The sequence below is a fragment of the Pseudorasbora parva genome, chromosome 17, assembly GCF_024679245.1.
Source record: "Pseudorasbora parva isolate DD20220531a chromosome 17, ASM2467924v1, whole genome shotgun sequence".
Lineage (NCBI taxonomy): Eukaryota > Metazoa > Chordata > Actinopteri > Cypriniformes > Gobionidae > Pseudorasbora > Pseudorasbora parva.
Window position 1 is genome coordinate 29,539,210 of NC_090188.1, and position 27,660 is coordinate 29,566,869.

The 27,660-nt window shown below is 34.9% G+C and overlaps 1 protein-coding gene across 4 annotated transcripts in view; it reads left to right on the plus strand.

Moving 5' to 3' along the window:
* The window catches only part of adgrb3 (adhesion G protein-coupled receptor B3), a 238,882-nt gene that overhangs the window by 170,919 nt on the left and 40,303 nt on the right, over positions 1-27,660 (plus strand). For all 4 annotated transcript variants that reach the window (XM_067422099.1, XM_067422100.1, XM_067422102.1 and 1 more), the window contains 5 exons: positions 613-715; positions 3,500-3,543; positions 21,573-21,699; positions 24,082-24,185; positions 24,273-24,375. In XM_067422099.1, coding sequence (XP_067278200.1) covers positions 613-715; positions 3,500-3,543; positions 21,573-21,699; positions 24,082-24,185; positions 24,273-24,375 — 481 coding nt within the window. The remainder of the gene's footprint in view (positions 1-612; positions 716-3,499; positions 3,544-21,572; positions 21,700-24,081; positions 24,186-24,272; positions 24,376-27,660) is intronic.

The window sequence follows — 27,660 nt, forward strand, 5'->3', positions numbered from 1 at the left end:
AAATGTTACACAAGGAAAATTGGTTTAGTTAAAGTAGGAGGGAAGCGTGCAATGAAAGAGAGATCGCTTTTGAAGCTTATCAAAAAGATTTTGTACTCTTGTGCTTATGATAAAAGCACTTGAATATGCTTAAAATATATACATAGCCAACAAATATCGGTTTTGATCATGAAATCAAAAAGTGATAGTGTACATAAAAGTGCTTGAAGTTATTTTCTGAATCTAGAGATGACAAATGACTGCTTTTCATCTGCATTTGATCATTTTACCCAGAGGCAGTCATTAATCGAGTTAATCAAAAAACCTAAAGAAACACAGATTTCAATTTGTTGTGTTTAATATACTGTAACTTTGTCCATCTTTAAAAGTTGGATATTAAATTGTGTTTATTTACCCCTCTGCTAGCAGAAAATATCTCATTTGAAGTGAAACACCAATAATTACCAACAACCTGGAAAGATACTTCTGTGCTAAATGAGCTCTTTCCATTAAAATGTGCAGAATGAAGAGTTTAAACCGAAATCAATGCTGATGATAATGGAATGAATGAAATGAGCGTTTCTCGTTCAAGCTTGAACTGACTGTTGTGTGTGTTTGTGATCTGACCCACAGGAATAACACTGCTGTGAACTCAAAAGTGATTGCTGTGACTGTCCGACCAGAACCCAGGGTTACAGAAGCCCAGCTGGAGATCGAGTTAGCTCATCTAGCTAATGTAAGCACCAGTCAGATCTCAACATGCTTCACAAACACAGTCCAGGGAGGCTAATTGCCGCTGACATGGAGGTCACATATATTCTAAAACCTTCTAGAGTTTTACTTTTTTACTGTTTAATTTGTCTGTTGGTTTAAAGACGAATGTAATATGCCATTATGCAGTCAAAAAAAATTCTAAAAGGGAAGGATCTAAAGCATTATATCCCAAATACTCCCCATTCATGGATGTCATCGAAAGCCTTTAAATAGGCCCGTTTTAAGTTTTTTTTTTTCTGTCTGGATATTTCAGTAACACTTTATTCTAGGGTCCAATTCTCACTATTAACTAGTTGCTTATTAGCTTACATATTACTAGGATACCATATTCTGCATCCCTTAATCCTACCCATAACTAAACTAAATGCTATAAAAATAAGCCCAAAAAAGCCAGAGCTTTCCCTATGTTCTCTTTTTTTTCCCCTTTTTTACGGGCATTTTTACGTAAGAAGATCAACGAGATTCTCTCTAGCTGCCAGTTGATGAATTGCAGTTTAAGTCACTTCCGTATTGGCTTCAAGAACTGTGGGAGGTTGCCGATTCAGACATGGATGATGGTTCAGACATGGATGATGGTTCAGACATGGATGATGGTTCAGACAGGGATGATGACTAGACTGGGTAAACCCAGCCTGATCAGCCGCCGATTTGATTTTGCCTGTCAACTCAGTCTTTGGAACCTGTACATTCATTTCTACTGCTGCTGTTACACTTCTGCAGGAACCAATCACAGACTGGCTTATCTACCTGGCATGCTATTGGTGGGTTTAACTTTATGACAGATAGAGAAGTGATGGGTCGTTGCCCGGTGATCACGCCTCTTGTGGTCTGTTTGAATGAAGGACTATCTAATTGCGTACAGCTTTTGTGCAGTTGAAAATACAGAGCAGATTCCCCAGACCAATGTTCAATCCTAAATTGAGCTTGGTCACACAAGGTGATGACATCATCGTTTTACAAAATATATGGGTTCGATGTAAAAAACGCAAACGCAAGGTTTAAAAAAATACCCGCTTCAGGCTAGCAAAACGCCAGATCCGTCTAGACGAAATGGCGATATGTTACAACATTTTTACTTATAGGTCTAAACACGTCTCCGTGTGTGCGGGGCCTAAGTTACTCCTGGTCGGTTCTCGTTAGTTTATGGTTATTTATTAGTTTATAAAGATTTATTGTTATCTCCTTTCGTGTGCTGCTACCACACAATATGTGACAATAAGTATAATAAAGTATTATTATAATATAATATGTATAATGTAATAAGTATTATTATAATATAATAATTATTCTGTGCAATATTTCAAAATTATTGCAAATGTACATATCGCAATATGCATATCGCAACGGCACGCAATATCTGAATGATTTTTATAGGCTACTTCAACATGGTGAAAAGTGTATGCTTTAGCGTAGAGAATAGACTGGGCACATGACTGTTACTTATGTGACTTGCTTGATGTTAAAAAGAGTTATTAAACATAACAATTTGTGAAAAACAATAACTTGCAGTTTCACGCTGGCTGACACACACACACACACACACACACGCACGCACACACACACACACACTAACAAACACTCACACCGAAACGTGAATGATTTGTGACATAAACGTTTGCTAAAACACTGCTGGTTACTTTCAGAAGTTGTAGCGATGCATTCTTTTCCCAGAAAGACTGTGAAACACAAATGCTTTACTTCTCAGTTTTTAAATACATTTTTTAAATATAATTTAAATAGATTTTACACACTAATTGCAATATCGTATCGCATATCGAATATTGCATTATTTAACAAGATATTGCATATCGCATTTTTCTTCAATATCGCACAGCCCTATATATATATATATATATATATATATATATATATATATATATATATATATATATATATATATATACATACATACATACATACATACATACATACATACATACATACATACATACATACAAGATCTGGCAACAGCACATTTGGCATGGAATCCCCCATATGCCAGCAAACCAATAAGAATGCGGGACGTTTGGCAAATCAATGAATGACAGACAGTTACATATGTATTACCAACATTTTGTTATGTAAACTTTATTTTTATGCCTCAAATTTCAAGGAATTTATAGTCATAGTGGTAATGTTATTTAGCAAGTCCACAAAGTCATTCTCTCACATGGTTTGGGTATGCAAAGCACTCACATCTTACATGGACTGCACGCCCCTGCTGTACAGTGTGTAACCTATGATCCTGCAACACTTATCAAATTGATCCAAATCCTCCCTTGTAATTGATGTAAAAAGCAAACACATTAATGTAATGAAACATATGGTCTTTTAAACAGAAACTATAAGACAAATCAGGGTGCATTAGGGTTGAAATTGGAAGAAAATATGTTATTCTTTTCCTCTTTAAATCACTTCAGCCAATCAAAGGGGAGCTCTACAATACCTCTGACATATGTTTCAGGCTCATTAATCAACAGACAAATAGCAGTAATTAGTCCGATAATTAATTTGCCATCACCAGTTATTTCTCTCCTCGTTGTGTCATCAAGATATGGCCCAGATGATGACAATGGGAGCTTTCTTCTCCTTTTTTCCTTTCCTTTTTAATTTGTCTATGAAATATCGTGACTTAGGTTTTGAGATACTGACTATCGCAGTGAAAATGTCTATTTACCTTAATGTACTGTGATATGTCTGATCAATATATTGCTTGTCCAATCACAGTGTGTGTGTTCTCTTGCAGGGAACAATGAATCCATTCTGTGCACTGTGGGACAGCTCTATTATGTAAGTGAAAGTCAGTTTTTGAAGTCAGTGTGTGTGTAAGTAGTATGTGTGCAAGATTGTGTTCTGATTTGTGAAAATGAGCCTTTAATACAATAACTTCATGGACAATAATAAATAGCTTGTTGAAGTATTGGGCATTGTATCCATGGAAACGTGTTTCCGCTGCTATCAACGTGAAACAGTGGTTGACATTAGCAGTAATAGAGTTTTGATCGTGTTATTCTCAGAGAATACATTTGATAGAGCACTATTTTGAACACTCGCAGTGCTGTCAGGCTCCTTTTATCGTTTCACTCTAAAGTCAACAAGACATCAAAACTGACACGATTTATTTTATTAATGCCTGCTATTGGTCTTATTGTGCACAATTCAAGTAAATAAAATGTCTTTTAAATCTTGAATGAAAATGTAATAACTTCTTTCTAAGGAAAAGCAAGACCTTTTTGAAATTCCTCAATATTTTTTAGCTTTATTGCAATCCATACAACCACTGAGGCAATTCAAATGTTTAAAATATATAGAAAATTAAGTATAAAGAGTAAAAACATTCTGATTATATGATATTCATTACTTTTCTTTACTGAATTTCCTGTTACACATAGAAATATAGTAGACTGACGTATTCATACTCAATTCTAGTCAGAATATGAGTCTGAAACTGCTCCATTGGGCTGTAATTATGGGGCGTGTTTCAACCGAATCCGGAAAGACCTCAATTGGAAAGACCTACAACCAATCAGAGTGACACATAACGTTAGTTTTCAAATGTTAAAGGGTTAGTTCACCCAAAAATGAAATTGATGTCATTAATGACTCACCCTAATGTCGTTCCACACCCGTAAGACCTTCGTTCATCTTCAGAACACAGTTTAAGATATTTTATATTTTAGTCCCAGAGCATAAAGCAGTCAATGCACACTATACTGTCCATGTCCAGAAAGCTAATAAAAACATCATCAAAGTAGTCCATATGTGACATCAGTTGGTTGATTGGAGTCTCTTGAAGCATCCAAAATACATTTTGGTCCAAAAATATCAAAAACTACGATTTTATTCAGCATTGTCTTCTCCTCCATGTGCCTCCAAAAAGAATCAAACGGTTAATGAATCAGTGAATCGATCAAAGATTCGAGTCGCCAATGTCACGTAATTTCAGCAGTTCTGAAGCGTCAAACTGCTGAAATCATGTGACATTGGCGACCCGAATCATCCCGAAGGTCTTATGGGTGTGGAACGACATTAGGGTGAGTCATTAATGACATCAATTTCATTTTTGGGTGAACTAACCCTTTAACAGAACTCAACTGCACTATGTTGCCTAGTCTGTGTTTTTTCCCGCGGGTTGTTTTCCATGTCCGCCGGTTGAAGCGACCTAAATTATGTGATATATAGACCCAGGAATGCAAATTTTAGCAGGCTACCTTGCCAAAATAACACACATTTACCCCCCAAATGCCTTTTTTTTCCCCAGAGAACCCCCTAAGAAGCTATTGTTTTGGGCTAGTAGTTGGTGGGTTTTGTTGTAAAAACTTGGCAACCCTGTCTGCACGCACACTGGAATAAACGATCTTTGCCAGTGTAAAAAATAATTTAATGATACACAGAGTACTTACCAACATGATCATGATTTCTGAGAGAAATTGTGAAGGTGAATGCACATACAAACAAATTCTCCGTTTAGGATTTGAACAAATTCAATACCAAGCGCCTTTGATGACGTGGATGATTACTTTACTGTTTATCATCTGTCCATCATCATCTAAAGCCCGTCCTGACAATTTGATTGGTCCGAACAGTTTCTGTTCGGCATAATTACTCCTCTATGGATCAAGTCCAGACCAAACTGCCGAGCTCAAATGTTGTGGGCGAAGCTGAGTTCGGCTGACATCTAGGCTAGAAATATGTCTAATTGTAAAAGTAAATTGGGTTGCAAACAGCTTTTTGTAGTGATTTTGACCTTGAAACTGCAATTACTCTGATAAATACTCTAAATTAGCCTGAAAGAATCCATATCCGGATGTTATTCTGAGAATGCTGTCTCTCTTACCTCAACCTAAGACATGACCTTTAGCTTCTTCAGGAAACGGAAGTGCAGTGTAAGATTGTCATTTTCACCAGTGCCCTTTTAGATACTGTTGCTCCAGTGTCACTAAAGAATGTGATGAAATGGACGAATCCCCAAGGCATTTTTATAGTTGGAAATTACATTTTTATAGTCAGAAAGAGGGGATACGTTATGTTAGTGTGAACCTTATTTCCTACTTTTCTTTGCTTTTTGAAGTAGTATTATTTATAAAATAGTTTACATTTTTTTTATCCTTGTTTTAATCCTTGATTCTGATTCACCCAACGGTTTTGTGTATCACTACACAACACCCACATATTGTTCATTGAAGCTTACTGTATTTATATGTATTTTGGGAGAGAGATCGATTGAGCGAGTTTGTTACCTGCATTTAGATACAGCATTTTCCTCCAAGCCAGTCCTGTGTTTGTAATAAAAGGTGTTTTATAAGGTGTTCCCTGTGTCCTGACACTGATAGCATTAGTCAAAGCGTTTGTCAGTTGCGTCTTGTTCCGCGTTTACAAATTTCGGTCCTTTCAATATAAAAGTCTTCACTACTGACAACTCACTCATAAAGACAGTCTTTGCCGCCATCTAATTACATAATAATGTAACTTATTTTGCTCTTCACAGTCAAGGACTATTTTTCTTCAGCGGAAGGAATGCTTTTAATGATTTACTTCATGAAAGTTGCATTGATACATGTTGTTTGGCTTTAATATTTGTATTGTGTGGTAATAAGATACACTGTACAGCACAGCCTCCTGTAATTTATTGCTTACACATACACTACCATTCAAAAGATTTTGGGTCAGAATTAAGGTAAGACTTTGCTCAAAGTTTTCACAATTCTGTTGTGTTTCAATTTCAAGAACCTTTAGTTTGTTGTCATTTCAGTTTTAGGTTTAGTTATCCAATCATTTCCTGTGTTTCCTTTCTGTTTTTGTTCTGTTGTCGTGGTTACTCAATGTTTCATTGATTACTCACACCTGTTCCTCATTTGCTCTTTTGTTCACATGTATTCCTTCAGTACTGTAAACTCTGGTCTGGTATTGATTGTGTGTTGTAGGCACTGTTGTGTTGCTCACTCATTTTTTTTTTGGACTACTCTTTGTTGCATTCTACTCTTTTGTTTTGTTAAATCAAGTTATGCTGCTGTTTTAGTTGCGCTTCTCCTCAGCTCTCCTCATCTTCATCCTCAGCTAGCCATGATGACTAAACTAAAGCCTTAACACGTTATAAAGATTTATGCATTATAAATATAAAAAATAGAAAGTAGTTTTTTTCCCCCACAATATTACTGTTTTTACAGCATTTTTACCAAATAAAGGTAAAAATCTTATCAACCCCAAACTTATGAATGGTAGTGTTTGATATATGAGATATAAGAAAGAAAAAAATATGAAATGCTTTTTATTTTTTCTGGAGGACTGTAGTTAGTGCATAACTGCAATGTTTGTTATAATTTTTGTCATTCAGAAGTTAATAGGGGACTTGCAGTACATTTTCTACAGTTAATATTTAGTTATTTTATCAAAGGCGTAGTTTTGATGGTTTATGGATTCATGGTATGTGGATTTAACCAAATATGTTTGGGGTTCAGGTCTTTGCACAAAACTAATACCGCCAAAGCAGCTTCTCTGTCAGTACCAAGAGACATCTCTTTGTCTAGAATAAATGTTGTGCGGTGGATTTTGAGAATCTAATATTCTCTATTGTCACTTGCTCTTGTGACTATAGCTCTGAGACCCTCTTCAAAGATATTGAGTCTCGTCTTTGCTTTTCATCCGAGTCCATTTGGATTTGGCAGCCTTTCCCCCTTTGTTCCTCAGTGTGCAATTAATAAAGCACGTATTTCTTTTGGCCAGGCTGTGTGCTGACAGGTTCTATGGAAGGAATGTTTTCTAGAAATGAGAATCAGGTTTGGTCACACAGAAATACTTGCAGCACTAACAAGTTCTACTTACAATAGCATTAATTAGTACTGTATGTAACATGCATAAATACCCAATTAAAAATGTTATGCTTTACTCGCCCGTGTTTCATTCCAAACCTGTATGACTGTTGTTATTCTGTGGAACGCTAAAGAGTTAAAGGAACACTCGCCTTTTTGTTTTGTTTTTTTAAATAGGCTCATTTCTTTAAAGTTAAACAGTTGAGTTTTACCGTTTTTGAATCCATTCAGCCAATCTCTGTATCTGGCGGTAGCACTTTTTGCATAGCTTAACATACATCATTGAATCATATTAGACCATTAGCATCATTCTCAAAAATGGCCAAAGACTTTATTTTTTCAAAGATAATATTTTTCCTATTTTAAACTTGACTATTCTGTAGTTACATTGTGTTAAATTAAAAATATAGATTTTATGGCGCTATAGATAGGAACTATTTTCTGATTCCTGCATAGTAATCATGGAACTTTACGGTCGTACTATGGGTTCAGCGGCGCAATGATATTATGCAGCGCCTGAAAGTAGTCCTCAGATAGGTAACATCCAATGCGACCGGCACTAGGTTTGTGTCTTTGCAGATATTCCAGAGTTGCAGCAGACAAATTATGTTGTGGATTTACTGTGCGAATAGCCATGGTTCTTTGTGTTATACACAGCTGTGATATTGAGTCGAAGGTGTATACTACCATCATGTTTCACAGAATACCAACGAAAATCAATTAACAAAAGAATCAGTGGTTGACTGCTCTGAACCATAGATATCAAAACACCGGTAGATTCAAACAAGAAACTTGTTTGCGCAAAGCATTTGGGGCAAGGTATCTATTTGGAAAACATGGACAATGTTACCACGGTACGGTGTCTAAAGGATATGGCCAGACAGGGCTAAGCGTATCATCACCCATGGCTGTAAGTATAATATTATTATTATTCTTTTTGTTAGCTTGAACAACCAGATTGAAATGCACTGCTGTTGTCTTTAGCTATGTTACCTGTGAATGCAATTATTAAGTGTGGGGGTTTGCACGGCCATTATACAGTATATAACATTAGTAGTTTTGTTGTAGAGTTCTTGTGAGGTAGTGTATAGTTTTGATTAAAAGTGTATAGTTGATCTATGGTACAAAACACTACGTTAGTGATTTCACTTTCGGGGCCGAGGCTTCGGAGCGTATATATTTGGCGGCCGCCAAAAAAACTGTGTCACGTAAAAGCCATATTTAAACCGTTTTTTTTTTTTTTTTTTTTTTTGTGATTTATGAGTGATGTAGATGACAGGGCATGTGTTAACTTAGTGACAGAGAGAAAGAGCAGAGCGTGTGCACTCTCTCTCTGTCTTCATAATAAGGAGCACCGTCTTAGCATATTTCATTCAAATATTAAGTTAGTCAAAATCAAAAGGTCGGAAGACCGAATCCATGTTGGACCATTTTTCCTTGAACTTGGACTCTTCTCTGACTCACCAGTTTGAATATGCTCTCCTCGTCCCTTCTGCCCCAGTCTGTTCAGCCGCACTTTCTCTTTCACATTTCAAAAGCTCGTCTTCAGTGTAACTGTTATTCCGGTTCAAATGGATACGGTTCGGGATCTGCATCAAAGAATATCTTCTGAATTGTCTCTCACAAATGTCTATATGGTTACAAGGCATGCTCTCTGTGCAAGCAGATCGTCACGCTGGTAATGTTGACGGAAGTTTGCCTATTTTCAGGTGCTGTGTAATATCACGGCCGCAAAGTTCCTACGCAGGAATGAGAAAATAGTTCCTAGCTATAACGGGCTAAAAAAATTGCAACTTTTCATTTTTCGTTAGTCTTAGCACACAATATAACTATAGAAGAGTCAAGTTTTAAATAGGAAAAATATTGAAAGCCTTTGTTCATTTTTTTGAGCACAGATGCATGATGTATGCTAAGCTATGCTAAAAGTGCTACCGCCAGATACAGTGATCGGCTGAATGGATTCAAAAACATGGAAAATGGACATGGAAAATAAGCCTATTGACTTTTAACTGTTTTTGCCCATATAATGGAAGTAAACGGGGTCCAAATCACACTGGCTTTAATTGTATGCACTTCAAATATTTTTTTTTTTTTTTTTTTTTTTTGTGCTCCGCAGAAGAAAGTAAGTGTGGGTTGGAACAACATGATGATAGAATTTTCATTTCGGGGTGAACTTGTCCCTTTATCATGCTTATTGTGTTAATTTGGGTTGTTTTGTTTTGATCTTTCTCAATAATTATGTAATATCTGTATAATTCCAGTCATTTCATTATTTACTTATTTAGTCCAGTCTGGTCCATGCTGCAAATTGAAAATGGCTTCTATTTAATCTTAATCATCTTCAAATATGAAAATTACATGGTGCTTCAGAAGCAATATGAGCCAGGCCTCTCTGTGCTGTGACCGATAAGAACACAGAGAAATCGTATTTACCAAATTAAATTTTCATTGAATGAAGGGCCACCCGAGTCTGCCCCCTTGAGTGTAATTTGAGCCACTGGAATGGATTTTAGCCCTGTGGTATTATTATAGGCGGCTTATAAAAAGGGAGGGGTCTCTACCCTGAAACGCTCAGCCATATAAACAGGCTTCATATTTGCTATCAAAAATAAGAGCCGCTCTTATTGGGCTCACATAATGTGGATTTCATGCCTATTCATGATAAATTCAAATAAATTTGCTGTTGAGTTTAGTCTCTAATCTGTTTGCATGATTATTTATGTGGACGCATGTTCATTAATAAATTTGTTCGTTAACGTGTTTACTCTTTGCACGAAATCAAAATTGGCTTGTGCAAGCAAACAATTACGGAACACAAATGCATAACTCTATCAGCTCTCTCTGCCATGATTGTGCATATTTTGAGGTGCAATTTTAATTAGCCCCGAGAGACTTTCTCAAACAACGTGGGGAAACAGCTGCTGATTTCGAATGACATTCATATCATAACTCTGCATTTCTTCTTAGAAGTCATTATGTATATTCGCTAGCGTATACAAGCTCAGTGCGAATGAGATATCTCATCTTTTTAACCTCTGACATCACATTTCAGGCAGGGTAGAACCTTTAAAGGAATAATTAATTTACACACCCTCATGTTGTTCTAAACCTGTATGAATTTCTTTCTTTTGTGGACAGAAACAAACTTTTGTGAACTAATCATTTTTTTTAGTCAATGGGGACTGAACCTGTGAAGCTTCAAAAAGGACACAAAGCATCATACAAATAGTCAATGCACTATATTCAATGTACTTAAAATAGCGTTGTGGGGAAAACATACTGAAATTTAAGTCATTCACTAAAACTCTTAATTGGCCTAAATCCTAGGTGTGTTCATGTGATAAAAGTTATCCGTGAAAAAATAGTTTTTCCTTTGAATTGATTCTTTTTAGTGAATTATTTTACCTCAACCCAGTTTCTCAAAGCCTGTTGCGAGTAATAAAGTCAGATTTGTGAGATCAAGAATTGTCTGATATAAAGTCAGAATTGTAAGTTAAAAAGTCTGAATTGTCCGAATTGTGAGATATAAAGTCAGAATTGTGAGATATAAAGTCAGAATTGTGTGATATAAAGTCAGAATTGTGTGATATAAAGTCAGAATTGTAAGATATAAAGTCAGAATTGTGAGATATAAAGTCAGAATTGTGAGATATAAAGTCAGAATTGTGAGATATATAGTCAGAAATGAGTGATATAAAGTCAGAATTGTGAGATATAAAGTCAGAATTGTGTGATATAAAGTCAGAATTGAGTGATATAAAGTCAGAATTGTGTGATATAAAGTCAGAATTATGGGATATAAAGTCAGAATTGTGTGATATAAAGTCAGAATTATGAGATATAAAGTCAGAATTGTGTGATATAAAGTCAGAATTATGAGATATAAAGTCAGAATTGTGAGTTATAAAGTCAGAATTGTGAGTTATAAAGTCAGAATTGAGGGGATATAAAGTCAGAATTGATATAAAGTCAGAATTGATATAAAGTCAGAATTGTGAGTTATAAAGTCAGAATTGTGAGATATAAAGTCAGAATTGAGGGGATATAAAGTCAGAATTGATATAAAGTCAGAATTGTGAGATATAAAGTCAGAATTGTGAGATATAAAGTCAGAATTGTGAGATATAAAGTCAGAATTGTGAGATATAAAGTCAGAATTGTGAGTTATAAAGTCAGAATTGTGAGTTATAAAGTCAGAATTGTGAGTTATAAAGTCAGAATTGTGAGTTATAAAGTCAGAATTGTGAGTTATAAAGTCAGAATTGTGAGGTATAAAGTCAGAATTGTGAGTTATAAAGTCAGAATTGTGAGATATAAAGTCAGAATTGTGAGTTATAAAGTCAGAATTGTGAGTTATAAAGTCAGAATTGTGAGATATAAAGTCAGAATTGTGAGATATAAAGTCAGAATTGTGAGGTATAAAGTCAGAATTGTGAGTTATAAAGTCAGAATTTTGAGTTATAAAGTAAGAATTGTGTGATATAAAGTCAGAATTGTGAGGTATAAAGTCAGAATTGTGAGCTATAAAGTCAGAATTGTGAGTTATAAAGTCAGAATTGTGAGTTATAAAGTCAGAATTGTGAGATATAAAGTCAGAATTGTGAGTTATAAAGTCAGAATTGTGAGATATAAAGTCAGAATTGTGAGATATAAAGTCAGAATTGTGAGTTATAAAGTCAGAATTTTGAGTTATAAAGTCAGAATTGTGTGATATAAAGTCAGTATTGTGAGATATAAAGTCAGAATTGTGAGATCTAAAGTCAGAATTGTGTGATATAAAGTCAGAATTGTGAGTCAGAATTGTGAGTTATAAAGTCAGAATTGTGAGTTATAAAGTCAGAATTTTGAGTTATAAAGTCAGAATTGTGTGATATAAAGTCAGTATTGTGAGATATAAAGTCAGTATTGTGAGATATAAAGTCAGAATTGTGAGGTATAAAGTCAGAATTGTGAGGTATAAAGTCAGAATTGTGAGATATAAAGTCAGAATTGTGAGTTATAAAGTCAGAATTGTGAGATATAAAGTCAGAATTGTGAGATATAAAGTCAGAATTGTGAGTTATAAAGTCAGAATTGTGAGTTATAAAGTCAGAATTGTGAGTTATAAAGTCAGAATTGTGAGTTATAAAGTCAGAATTGTGAGCTATAAAGTCAGAATTGTGAGGTATAAAGTCAGAATTGTGAGCTATAAAGTCAGAATTGTGAGTTATAAAGTCAGAATTGTGAGATATAAAGTCAGAATTGTGAGATATAAAGTCAGAATTGTGAGATATAAAGTCAGAATTGTGAGATATAAAGTCAGAATTGTGAGTTATAAAGTCAGAATTGTGAGTTATAAAGTCAGAATTGTGAGATATAAAGTCAGAACTGTGAGATATAAAGTCAGAATTGAGTGATATAAAGTCAGAATTGTGAGATACAAAGTCAGAATTGTGAGATATAAAGTCAGAATTGTGAGATATAAAGTCAGAATTGTGAGATATAAAGTCAGAATTGTGAGTTATAAAGTCAGAATTGTGAGATATAAAGTCAGAATTGTGAGATATAAAGTCAGAATTGTGAGTTATAAAGTCAGAATTGTGAGTTATAAAGTCAGAATTGTGAGTTATAAAGTCAGAATTGTGAGCTATAAAGTCAGAATTGTGAGGTATAAAGTCAGAATTGTGAGTTATAAAGTCAGAATTGTGAGTTATAAAGTCAGAATTGTGAGTTATAAAGTCAGAATTTTGAGTTATAAAGTCAGAATTGTGTGATATAAAGTCAGTATTGTGAGATATAAAGTCAGAATTGTGAGATCTAAAGTCAGAATTGTGTGATATAAAGTCAGAATTGTGAGTCAGAATTGTGAGTTATAAAGTCAGAATTGTGAGGTATAAAGTCAGAATTGTGAGTTATAAAGTCAGAATTTTGAGTTATAAAGTCAGAATTGTGTGATATAAAGTCAGTATTGTGAGATATAAAGTCAGTATTGTGAGATATAAAGTCAGAATTGTGAGGTATAAAGTCAGAATTGTGAGGTATAAAGTCAGAATTGTGAGATATAAAGTCAGAATTGTGAGTTATAAAGTCAGAATTGTGAGATATAAAGTCAGAATTGTGAGATATAAAGTCAGAATTGTGAGTTATAAAGTCAGAATTGTGAGTTATAAAGTCAGAATTGTGAGTTATAAAGTCAGAATTGTGAGTTATAAAGTCAGAATTGTGAGCTATAAAGTCAGAATTGTGAGGTATAAAGTCAGAATTGTGAGCTATAAAGTCAGAATTGTGAGTTATAAAGTCAGAATTGTGAGATATAAAGTCAGAATTGTGAGATATAAAGTCAGAATTGTGAGATATAAAGTCAGAATTGTGAGATATAAAGTCAGAATTGTGAGTTATAAAGTCAGAATTGTGAGTTATAAAGTCAGAATTGTGAGATATAAAGTCAGAACTGTGAGATATAAAGTCAGAATTGAGTGATATAAAGTCAGAATTGTGAGATACAAAGTCAGAATTGTGAGATATAAAGTCAGAATTGTGAGATATAAAGTCAGAATTGTGAGATATAAAGTCAGAATTGTGAGTTATAAAGTCAGAATTGTGAGATATAAAGTCAGAATTGTGAGATATAAAGTCAGAATTGTGAGTTATAAAGTCAGAATTGTGAGTTATAAAGTCAGAATTGTGAGTTATAAAGTCAGAATTGTGAGCTATAAAGTCAGAATTGTGAGGTATAAAGTCAGAATTGTGAGCTATAAAGTCAGAATTGTGAGTTATAAAGTCAGAATTGTGAGATATAAAGTCAGAATTGTGAGATATAAAGTCAGAATTGTGAGATATAAAGTCAGAATTGTGAGATATAAAGTCAGAATTGTGAGATATAAAGTCAGAATTGTGAGTTATAAAGTCAGAATTGTGAGTTATAAAGTCAGAATTGTGAGTTATAAAGTCAGAATTGTGAGATATAAAGTCAGAACTGTGAGATATAAAGTCAGAATTGAGTGATATAAAGTCAGAATTGTGAGATACAAAGTCAGAATTGTGAGATATAAAGTCAGAATTTAGTGATATAGTCAGAATTGTGAGATATAAAGTCAGAATTGTGTGATATAAAGTCAGAATTGTGAGATATAAAGTCAGAATTGTGTGATATAAAGTCGCAATTACCTTTGATAAAATGTATTCTGTGGTGGAAAAAAGCTTCCATACAGATGTATAATATGACTTCAAAAAACTTCAAATATAGCATACAATTTGTATGGTGCTTTTACATCCTTCTGAAAGCTTAAGTTCCCCTTTCATTGTAATTGCATGGAAAAAAGGAACATCACCGTCTATTGTTTTTCTTCTTTTGTGCACCACGAAGGAAAGAAAGTCATACAGATTTGGAAAAACATGAGGTTGGAGGACAGACTGAGGTTAAACTGTGTCTAGACTGGATTTCTAATTCATCTAGACTTGAATGCATGTTGTTGATTTCCATTAACTTTGTATTTGTGCGGAAAAACAATGAAGTATGTTAATTTTGCAAGATACTCTCTCTTTTACAAAATAGTAATGAGCAAAAGGAAGAAAAATACCTGAAGTCACCATTACAATCCTGTTTGTTTGTGAGCCTTGTTCACTTGCTTACATTCTCCTAAACGTTTGTATATGATCAGATTTAAATTCTCAGCACAACTGATGAGATGTTTCTCCAAAGCTATCAGTAAGGTTTGGTATATGTCCCAGAATTGTGAAAATGATAAGTTACCTTGATTTAAAGGTGGGATCTTTCTCTCTAACGCCAAATGTTGCAAGCTCTGCATCGGTCATGCAGACTCTCTCTTGAATACTTACAACTCTATCTATTTTGGCATGTTTGAAAAAGTACAAGACGGCCACACTTTGACAGAAATGCCCATATTTCCCTCATAAAATGTTCCTCTGTAGAGACAGAGATGATGATTGGAAATCTATCTATCTATCTATCTATCTATCTATCTATCTATCTATCTATCTATCTATCTATCTATCTATCTATCTATCTATCTATCTATCTATCTATCTATCTATCTATCTATCTATCTATCTATCTATCTATCTATCTATCTATCTATCTATCTATCTATCTATCTATCTATCTATCTATCTACCTACCTGTCTCTGTCTGTCTGTCTTACTGTCTGTCTGTCTGTCTAGTAATCTTGAACTTGAGTTCTTAAATTTTAAAACCCAGACTCAGAGAATAGTTAGACATGTTGATGACCTTACGTGGCATTGACATGTTGTGTTGGATTATGGGTAGCTGACATGCAGTGGCAAGTGACATTTCCTGTAATGTGGGTTGCTGTATTCAGTCTAAAACTAAATTTCAAACTCTATTTGTTCAAGTTATTTTATATTTATTATGACCTTTTTTGACCCTAAATTAATTGGGAAAGTACATTTAATATTTGTAGTTTGTTACATCAAGATTAAATGTAAAATGTAGTGATGTCTGAAAAGATGCTGAAAAGTGGTAAGGGTAAAGGGTTTTCTTTTGATGCGTCTTAATATTTGATATAAAAAAAATATTAATGGAAAATTTGCTTAATGCGTAAAATACCTGGGAATGGTTATGGCATCATATATACGTTTCATACATTAAAAACAGGGATGGAAATTAGCACCCGCCACCAGCCAAATGCGGGTGATTTTGAGTTGTGGCGGGTAAACTCGCTTCACCTACCACCCACCTACCGAAATAAAAATAGCATACTGTTTTCCCCTCTTTGTAAACTTTGTTCAATGCATGCGAGTGCGGCCGTAGGTCCGAATATGACCAGTCGTTTTCGCCATCATTACCCGGATGTAGTACCAGAAGACGCGAATACGAACTCGCGCGCGCTGAAAGAAGATCCGTCACTGCGCATCATCCGAGAACGCGCACTCGTCTCACAGCGCGCAAATATTGAGTTCTTTTTCAAGTCTTGCGCTTAAATGGACAAACTCACACAAAAAGTATATCAACATGTCCATCTTGATTAGTATCCAAGCAGACATAGTCTGAATATGCCTCAAGTGAACGTAATACAGTCGAGAAAGAAGAGCATATCCCTTCCCTGCACTAGGTCTTAAAGGGGCAGTAGCCTTTGCTGCTGTCTAATGTCACAAAACAAAAGGACATCACTCACTGCTCTTGAATAGCTTTTGTAAGTTTAATAAGGATTAATCTTTAATTTAAACAGTTAAAATATGCAGTTATTTTACATTTGATTACTTCATTTAATTTCTGTACCTTTCTGCAGGCCATTAGGCCTGTACATTAGCTATAATTAAATGTACACATGAGTGAGGTCAAGTTAAACATTTTAGTTTGAATTGTATTTTATACTGTGGATTGTTGCAATGTGCTAAATAAATATTTGCATAATTTGTAACTGATTAATATTTGAAACTTTAATATTAATTTATGCAATCGCAATGCCTTGATTTTTAGTAAAGTTACACAGTCACAGCATTAGCCATAAATGCAATGGTACTAATAGTTGGCATAATTACTTTTGGTGTTTCGGTTTCGGCCAAGAATTTTTATTTCTGTGCATCCCTACTGACAATGTTCTGCTCGGTGTGTCGTCAACACGCTTCAGAAGATGCCAAAACGAATAGTTTCATTGTTGGGACTAAAAACCTAAAACTGGAAGCCATAAAAGATCACGAATCATCCAAATGCCACATCCAGGTAAAAAAAAAGCGCACAGAGCACAGAGCCCTACTCATTTAATGAAATGTATATCAGCTCATGGTTTGTGTGTGTATAAGAGAGATAGAGAAATTGTCAGTATTTCATTGAGACTTGAGATTAAATAAACTGCTTAAGTATTGTAGAGCTTGTAGTATTAATTTTTCACATGCAGTTACACATTGTTGGTTAAAAACAAGAAAGTGGCTGGTAAAAACATTGAGTGGCTGGTAGATTTTGAAATTCACCAGCCACAGTGGCCAGTGGACAAAAAAGTTAATTTCCATCCCTGATTAAAAAGTAGTTTTTTTTTTTTTTTTTAACTTTCTTTACCATTTTTATGTTCTACTTGTTAAAGGTATTGTCTTAAGCAGCTGTCACATCTTAAAAGAAAATGTACAGGCATCAGGGGAAGTTATTAAAAATGAACTGCACGTGTAGTGCTATGCAACATAGATCCTTGCATGATTTCAGTTCATAAAAATTTGTGAATTTTGGAATCATGTAGGACTAAAAGGTAACACTTTATTTTACAGTGTCATTGTAACATATGTTGCATGTAGTTACCATAGTAATAACTATAAATGATACATAATTACATGAAAGTAACCATAAAACAATCCCTATTCTTATAGTAAGTACAAGTAGTTACTTAATATTACTCTTACTTAAATTACACTGTAACAATAAAAGCCTAAAATAAATTGTAACACTTTATTTTATGGTGTCTTTGTGATGGGGGTGGGGGGTGGGGGGGATTTGTTTTTAATTTTTATAAAGCATAAAGAAGCAGAACAGTGAACAAAATTCTTGGTCTAATTCTAGTAATTCTCTTGGGACTATTTGCAAACAGTATTTGCATTAATTTGTGTCAAATATATTATTAGTCCCGAGATTCTTTGCATTAGTAAATAAATACATAGATCGGCGGTTTTTGATATTTGAATTCCCCAGTGGTCTGGTGTTAGAATTTTTGAAAACTGCGTCAAAGGTTCCAGGTTCTAATCCGCTCTCATATATGTAGTTATTTTTCTTCTTCATTATAATCAAAGATGTTCAATGTTTGTATATTAAGAGCAGGGACACGTTTGTGTGCATTTTGTTTCGTGATTTTACCAGAAAGAAAAGAGAGTCTCTCTCTGCAACGGCATTAAGTGATAGATTGACGCGCTCGTGTGTGAAGACGAGCCAAAAGAGAACATAAACCCCGCCTACTTTTATATGATTGGCCATCTCAATCATTTTGACACTGACGAAGGCAAACCAGACTAAAATGTAACTTTTAAACCTTTTTGTCCTCTCAACAACTACATATAGAGCGCTGCATACTGAAGTGCAGCAGAGCAGTGCAAGAATTTCAAATATTGGGGGGGACAATTTGTCCATTTCTAATTATTGGGGGGAGTTGTCCCCCTCAATGTCTATGGTGGTTATGGCCCTGCTATAAGGTTAGGATTAGGGTTTGGTTTAGAGTTAGTTGCATGTATAAAATAATGTGCAAAATAAAGTGTTACCCTTTTTTTCATACAGCATTGAATTAAGTGTAATGCTGAGTTGCTTTGTCTATGTGCCTTTAAATGATTATTGTTAGATTTGAGGCCTATGTATAAAATAAACAGTCCAAAAATAACCAGAAAACAGACATGAATAGACCCCTTATTTCAACGTCCTGGCAGTTTAAAGCACAGAGTTTCCTTGATGGAGTGAATTGGATTATTATTAAATGATCATAAGACCTGATACTCGTCTATGATCATAGATAATCTTTTTTTTTATTTATCCTCAAATCACAAAATCTTGGTCAAATGTGACCCTGGACCACAAAACCAATCATAAGGGTCATTTTTTTTGAGGGTGCATTTTAATTTTAATTCTCCAATTAAAGTCCTTAGCAGCGAATGTTACCACTAAAAACACATTTTGATATATTTACGATGGGAAATTTACAAAATATCTTCATGGAACATGATCTTTACTTAATATCCTAATGATTTTTGGCATAAAAGAACAATCTATAACTTTGACCCATACAATGTATTGTTGGCGATATATACCCTAGCGACTTGTTACTGGTTTTGTGGTCCAGGGTTACAAAACTGTTGTTGTTCTGCTGCCCTAAATGTAATGATTCAGTACCATGGACAGTCCCACATTTCAGCCATTAGTCTCTCCTCGTACAATTGCTTAGAAATTGAATTTTAAAAGCAGTTTTTTTAGAGAATTATTATTATTATTTTTTTTTACCAAAGTGTCATTATATATATATATATATATATATATATATATATATATATATATATATATATATATATATATATATATATATATATATATATATATATATATATTCATATTCAAAATGAATCCTCAAATCACAAAAGTGTGGTTAAAACTGTTCAGTGTTATTTTCCTGCCCTAAAACGTAGTGATTCAGCACCACGGACAGTGCCACGTTTCGGCTATTTAAAGTCATTAGTTTCTCCTCATACAATTGCCTAGAAACCGAGTCTATCTTGAGCCTAGCGTAATTCATACACCCACAGACTCCTCCACAGACTGTGTGTCTTTCAAATTCCACCAAGACCGGAAGAGCCAAGTGAGTAACAAGAGAACAGATGCAACTAAATGGAAAATAAATTGCCTTCTCTCTGGAAGAAAATATATTTAACTTCCAGAAACCTGCCTTGCAAATCCGGCATTAAGTAAAGACATATATTAACTTTAACAATGCCCTTTTGTTTTGATATTATGATAACGTAACGTTACTTCTATAATGTCATATAGTCAATGATTGGATGAATTGACCGCATATTGAGTGGATCAAATCATATAGGTTTGCTGACGTGGTAACCCACAGCAATCCATTCCACAATGTCCTAAGAAATGCCTGGAGTCAGTCGCTATTGGCTTGCTGTCGATGCGGTTAGACAGGACAGGGCCACACTTCGTCTTCCATGAGCGAATCAATCCAGCCTGATTTATGTTGTACACATATCTGCAGCTAAATATGATCAATATGGCTTATTTGGTACGCATGAAGTATATGTGATGTACTTAGAAATGCCATGAAATTTTCAAATGAATCACACATTTTCATATATGAATATATATGAACTACAGATACATTATTATATAATGCATGTTACTCACTTTTAAGGCTAGTTATTATGCATGCTATCCATGCATATGAAACAGAGTGTGTTTAAAGCTTAATTAAACCTTGAAAAGAGAGCAATTGCTGCAGTTTAATTATGGAGATGTGCAGACACAATCCTGCATAGTCTTCCTCAGGGAAAAGTTACTAAGGGTGTCATGTTATACAGCTTCCGGAAGAAGGCTGCATTTGTTATGCATCGTTTGGAGGCACTATAATTCAGTGTTGCTTTTACACTACACTAGTTACAGTATCCACTTAATCATAGTAAAATAACTACAGTGTTGACTAACTGGTTTTATTATATCAGAAGTTCAGTTATGAATATTTTACAGAGAATAAACAATGTAATCAAATATTGATCAGTTAATAGTATACCCGAATGAGTTTATTTTTCAATTTAAGTTCAAGTTAAGTGAGATATATCAACCTGCGAGCTTTAGCTTTAACCACTGCAATATCAGTCGAGATGTGTAAGCATTAATAAATAGGTGAGATGTCTATTCTATCATTTTGCTAGCCAGAGAAGGAGAAATTGGCTGCTACCATCCAGCCCGTTTTCGCGGGGTGGTTAACGGTTCCGCACGGTTTTCCCCTGATGTTTACGTCTTCGAGAAAGAATATTGCAAAAGCTAAAGCTGTAAAATAGGGTTAACTTATGATATTTACGGATAAATGCCGTATTAAGGATGAATGAACAAGAAAAGGGGACTATTTCAGATGTATCTCCCCCTCCGCTGTAGCGCGAGGCAGGAGGCAAGAGAGTATCAATCTGATGCCGTCCGCCGTTTCTAGGCTGGATTTTTCCCTCAGGAAAGCGTCCAAAAGGCGCTAATTAGAAAAGCGAGTGGGAATACATATCGATAGAGAAAGATAAGAGAAAGCTGAAGCAGAGCGTGAGGAGAAGCGTCAAAGGAATCACAGGTTCGGGTTTATTTTGCTGTGTGGTGTGGTGTGAGTGTATCTGTGAGCAGTGAGTCCTTCAGCGCCACAGAGCCTCAGCGCTTCAGTCGCACTCAATACGATCTGCACTAAATTTGCGTTTACTTTCTGTCGCTTAAGTAAGAAGTGAAGTGGATGAGAGGAGAGCGCATTGTTAAGAATTCATAGCGACGGATTCACAGGAGGGGGAAAAACCCTTGTTAAAGCGATTCAATCTTCTGTGTGTGTGTAGGAACGATTCTTGGGGCAGCTGGAGCTCTAAAGGATGCAGAACTGTGCTCACCGATGCATCCCACACCAAATGCTTATGTGATCGGGTATCTACCTTCGCCATTTTGGCTCAACAACCCAGAGAAATAGTAAGTATTGGAATTGTCTTCTACGAGCGACCTCAAGAGATGTTGTATTGATTAAAGTGCGTGTGTGGTTTTCAAAGTGATATTTAATAACTGACTTTAATTGTGTCATATTTAATTAAGATAGAAATCTACCTGTGCAAAGCTTGTGTGTGTGTGTGTGTGTGTGTGTGAGAGAGAGAGAGAGCTCAGAATCCCCTGTGATTAATTGCTATTAAAGTATTACATTATTTATTGATATACTTATTTATGTTAATTATCTATTTAAGATAGATTGATGTAAATTGAGGGTAAAAAAAACTATTACTAAAATTCAATTTGCCTTTCTTAAATTTTGCTCAAAGCATATGGATATGTTAACATTTGAGATGCCATCAGCTGCAGTCTCTTCATCAGTGAGATTAAATTAGCTATTTATATGAATAAAATCATTCTTATTGGTGAGATATTGCAGATATTCCTGGATTGTGCAAGTAAATTATGGCTTTCATATTATGTAATAATGGCTTCATCCTCTATTACAGTTCCCTGTCTCCTTGATGTAGATTAATGCAGCCGTATAATATTAATCTAGCTTTTACGTTTGCCATATATTGCTCACAGCATTTGGATAATGCTATCAGCTGTGGTCTCTTAAATAGTAGATTCAGCAGACAGTAAAACATGGCTGTTTTAGCCTACAGAGTAAGAGGCAGCCATTTTTTCTCTGCCCATGTGACCAGTCAGTGAATAAATGGCTCCCGTGTGAAAATGATGGTGTTGTCTGTGTCTCCGTGATGCAGCGGGGCAAAGTTTGATAACTCCTATCATTGCAATGCACGGGCTGATATGTCACAATGACTTGTGACTCCTGGGAGCCGGATTGAGAGGGGGTTGTCAGATGGAATTCTGGGGGAAAAGGCATAAATAAACGGACTAGCTGGGATATGCACTGCAAGGGCTCAGTTAAGGCCTATGAATTCAATACAAGCAACAGTTTAAGGTGATAGGTTGATATATATATGGGCCTATATATGTATGTGTACACAATATGCATTCTGAGATATGTTCAAAATGATGGTCAACATCCAGTAATGTATGTTAAAACATAAAACACCAAAACGAGGGACAGTCCAGTATATATCAAAATAAATAGGAGAAATTGTTAAATAGGAGAAATTGTAACTCAATCTAACTCAATATGTTGGCAAAAGTCCCTCTTTAGTTTAAAGAGCCAATCACATTTTTGATAGACAAATGGAATGCCCCACCCTACTTTTTAAAGATTCTTTTCATAGAAACAGTTTTGTTTGTTAACTCTTAAATGCAAACACCACTATAAACATCCCTATTTTGCATGATTTGAGCTAAATGATTAATTTATGGAATCATTCTTGATGTATTTTAATGTGAAACGTGTCATAGGTTTAATGTGATTATGTTATTTAAAGGGATAGTTCACCCAAAAATTTAAATCATCCCATAATATACTCAACCACAAGTCATTCTAGGTGTATATGATTTTTTTCCCCAGACAAATACAGTCTGAGTTATATTAAAAGTTATATTATTATAAAAGTAAAAAGTTATATTACTATTACACAGAAAGTGTAACGCCTCTCGTTGTTCAAAACTCTTATGCGCTACATCTGATGTCAAACGTCACACCAGTTATGCTTCTTTAATGGTGGAAGCTAGATATTTTACTTTATAATGTGTTAAATATGGATTATATTCACTTCAGAAGGCCTGATTCGCTTAATTCGCCTTTATTAACCCCCCAGAGCTGTGTGGATTACTTTTATAATGGATGGATGCACTTTTTTGGGTTTTCAAATTTTGGGCTGCCATTACAATGCTTGTATAAGCCAGGGCATTTTGTAATATAATTCCGGTTGTATTTGTCTGAAAGAAGAATGTCATATACACCTAGGATGGCTTGAGGGTGAGTAAATCATGGGGCCATTTTCATTTTTTGGTGAACTATGCCTTTAAATGTAACACTGACATTCTGTTTTGGAGATTTCCATGTTTTCTGTACTTGCATTACTGGAAATACCTGCCAAGATGACCTGGCCTGGCTTAAAAGAGATTGTTATGTATTTTAGCTAATTATGGCTTGTGACATTAAGCACCTGTTGATAATAATAATGAGCCCTGTTCATTTGAATGTGGGCTAAACACGTTTTATTCATGTGAAGGGGAGAATGAATGGGGAAAAATGAATTACAGACGAAAAAAAAAAAATGCTTGCGTTTTAATCCTCTGAATTTGTGCAGTAAATGGCTGTACTGCAACAAGCAAGCGCCCTGTAATGTGCTTTATTACAAGCCACTGAAATGGGCTTTTATTAGTGGTACAAGGGTTTGAAAATCGCTCACTGAAGCTCTTGTGTGCCATTCACAGGCTATGGAGTACTCAGGGGTTCCATCTGTGACACTAATAGTGGGCTGTGGTCTGTCCTGTCTGGCCTTGATCACACTGGCCGTGGTGTATGCTATTCTATGGAGGTAAGTGCATTGATGTGCAAGGGATATTACAAATAATACCGCAGCACTTTTGGGGGAATGCAACTTTGATATGCCATTTCTTTTCAGGTACATCAGGTCGGAGAGATCAATCATTCTGATCAATTTCTGCCTTTCAATCATCTGCTCCAACATCCTGATACTAATTGGACAGACGCAGACGCATAATGCGGTAAATATTTCAGTTTTATCCACTTTTATCTGTATCGTGCATTTTACTTCTCTACTGCCAGGTTAGATTGAAAATGTGATGAAGGCCACCAAACATTTAAGTTTGAACGTCGAGTTGTACTTGAACAAAATGTCCACTCTGGATTCTCATAGTTATTTCTCGGCTTGCGCGTGGGCTGAATTTGTAGGCTTGTATTGCATGCCAGACAGCTTCTCTGCACTAATATTATGTCGATCTGGACGTGTCGGGGTTTATAATGCAAACGAAGCATTGGCTTTACTTAATACTGGTGAGGAACATTCTGTCTGCTGTTTATATCACGCCACCCCACCCGATTGATTTAATTCCCGTATTTTGAGGCGTTGTGACTCACTTGATTTCAAGCTGGCTGCTCTAATTCTTTCTGAAGTGACCTACCTACCTATCCAGATGTTCGAGTCTTTGTGTAGGGAGCTGCGTATTCTGTGAGATGCTTATTTTGTGTTTGTATAAACAAACTGCTTTCTTTTCTTGGGGTAGGCAATTTATGTACATATGTTTATTTGCTTATATTTTCATACACATGACCCCTAAATTCTCACAAAGGAATAGTTGTCTGGTAAATGAATCACTTTTTGTTCGGCTCATTTAAAGTGAACCTTTTCAAAGGCCTGTATTTAGCAGTACTTTGTCTGATTTGAAGCCCAATTTGTGATACCATTGCTGTTGGATTGTATTTCTTCATTGCTGATTTGAAATATGTAAGACATTATACAATTGAAACTGTTTCCTTTGTGCTTCCTCAGAAAGTCATCATCTTCTTACCATTGTTTATCAGTATACCAGATTATATTTGAGTCTTAAATTAGTACTCAGCAAGCCATGGTAGTTATTTTTAGCAAACGAGTACATCGCTCCGTGTCCAATGCTAAGGAGAAATGATGATGATGTCTTTATGTTCAGAGCCACTAAATACATTAGCCAGAATCAGCTGGCTGCAGTCTGAATTATACAATGCAAATGCAAAATGGACGGACGCAGGTACGGGACAAGAAAGTCACATTTCAATTCTATTTGTGGTTTACATGGACGCAGTGTCCATGTAAACCACAAATAGAATTGAATGAGATTTTAATTACACAAAGGAGACATAAAACTTTGCAGACGTGCACTTTAAATTATTTATGTTGTCTCACTGTTTTCGCTGAGATGGGTAAGTTTTGACGTCCGAATCTAAACTATCCTAACCTCTTTTCAAGTGATCGGCTGCCCTAAAGCATCTTTCATCATCAAACTGTTTCTTATTGGCGTTTAGTTAAGGAAGCTGGGAGTGAGACTTTTCGGTTTTATGCACACTGTTACAAGTAACAAAAAGATTTACTTACTTGCAAGACCTGAACTGACGTTTATCCTTTATGTGCTGATGATTAGTAGATATGCATCACTTGAAGCAAAAGTCACTTAGTGTTCACAGCCCAAATGGTTCCGTTATATAACCGTCTCTCTGCAATATCCGGAGCCCACATGAATCTGAACATTTGGTGCCATTGTGAACGGAGCATCTAAATTTCAGGATCCAGGCAGGTAGGGTCAAAGCATTTTAAAGCTCTTTAAATGTCTGCAATTCGTTTTAAATAGGAATAAATAGGCTCCCAGCGAAATGGCAACGCTCAAAATGATTTCTTTTTTCCAGCTCAAAGTGAGAAAATGGTGCATATAAGTCATTCAAGATGTAATTATAAGATGCAGATCCTGATCAGTAGATCCTAGAGTCAAATTTTCTCACATTCACTATTTCAAATTCAGCATCAATGATGATTGGATATGGGGAAATTGAAGAACTTCGGAAGAACAAAGATTAATTATTCACTCTCTCACGCTTACAAAAGACGCTCATTTGCCCTCGTTTGAGTAAACAAGATAAAAGAGGTTGATTTCTCACTGCTTACAAGCTTGTCAGGACTAGCACAGCTGGTGGTTTTTGGTTATCATCAGAGAGGAGGGTTTACACCGAGTGGAACGTTATTCCTACGCTGCCCACACAGATAGGGCTTCTGAGTGAGTCAACGGCGTTGCGGGAATAACACATTACTCACTCACACAGTCAGACATTTCAATGCAGTTTTTTTTCTTCTCAGGCAGCACAAGGCATGAGCTTTTTTTCCCCAATTCTAATTCTAACGAGCGCTCTGGGATGGAAGGAAGTCAATTCCCAAGGTTAAAACAAATGAATTTCCTGTTACATTAAACCGATCAAAAGAAGCTGTTGACTGTAGCTCCGTTCCATCGCCTGGTGAGATACTCGACTGCCGCTCCTCTGACTGCACATTCATAACACTAAACCTCTGTTCTCGTTGTTTTTAAAGAGGATTTTAGAATTATCAAGTCTCTAAAATATTAATAATGGAGAGAATACATTCCAGCACTGCCAAGTCTTCCTTAAAAAATCTTGAGATTTTGTGTTTTTGTTCCCAACTCCACAAACCCCATTTCAAACAGTTTATTGATTTGTTGTTGTATTGTTCTTTTCTATTATTATCTTATATTTTGACCCTAGACATTATTTGTTTAACTATAAATAAACTTATATTTTCTTTATTGAATCCCATTTTGTGAAGTGTCCTATTTATGTTATGGCTTGTAACAGTGTATGTGGTATAAAAGTGCATTTAGGACAAACAGAAAGACTTCTGCTGGCTTTATTTGTTTTATAAAACACTTTAAAAGCCTAATGTTTGAATTTATTTTTATAGTAATGCTGCTTGAAATTATTCTAATTTTGACTATTTAATACATTCAAATATTTTTTTATTTAATAATTTAAAGCAACACATTCAAAATTAAGCAGTACTATTTAAACAAAGAAAAACGTTAAAAATATATTTTTAAATAGACCAACAAATCCAAACAAATTAGTGTTATGGCATTTTTATGAATGTAAAAACTGTCAAGAAAAAATATTCAATAATTTGTGTAATGTATTTTTCTCCACATTTATATGTGCAATACATTTATATATATATATATATATATATATATATATATATATATATATATATATATATATATATATATATATATATATATATATATATATATATATAAAATATTTTTTTTTTACCATAATTAGAGTCAGGATATAATCACCCCCCCCCCCCCCCCAAAAAAAAAAGCTTTACGCAATTGAATTATTAGTAAACTTCAACTGAATTTAATAATCCTTACGTAATTGAATTGAATAATTTATTTCTGATTCAATTACGTAAGGATTATTCAGTTCAATTTGATGGAGTTTTACTATTAATT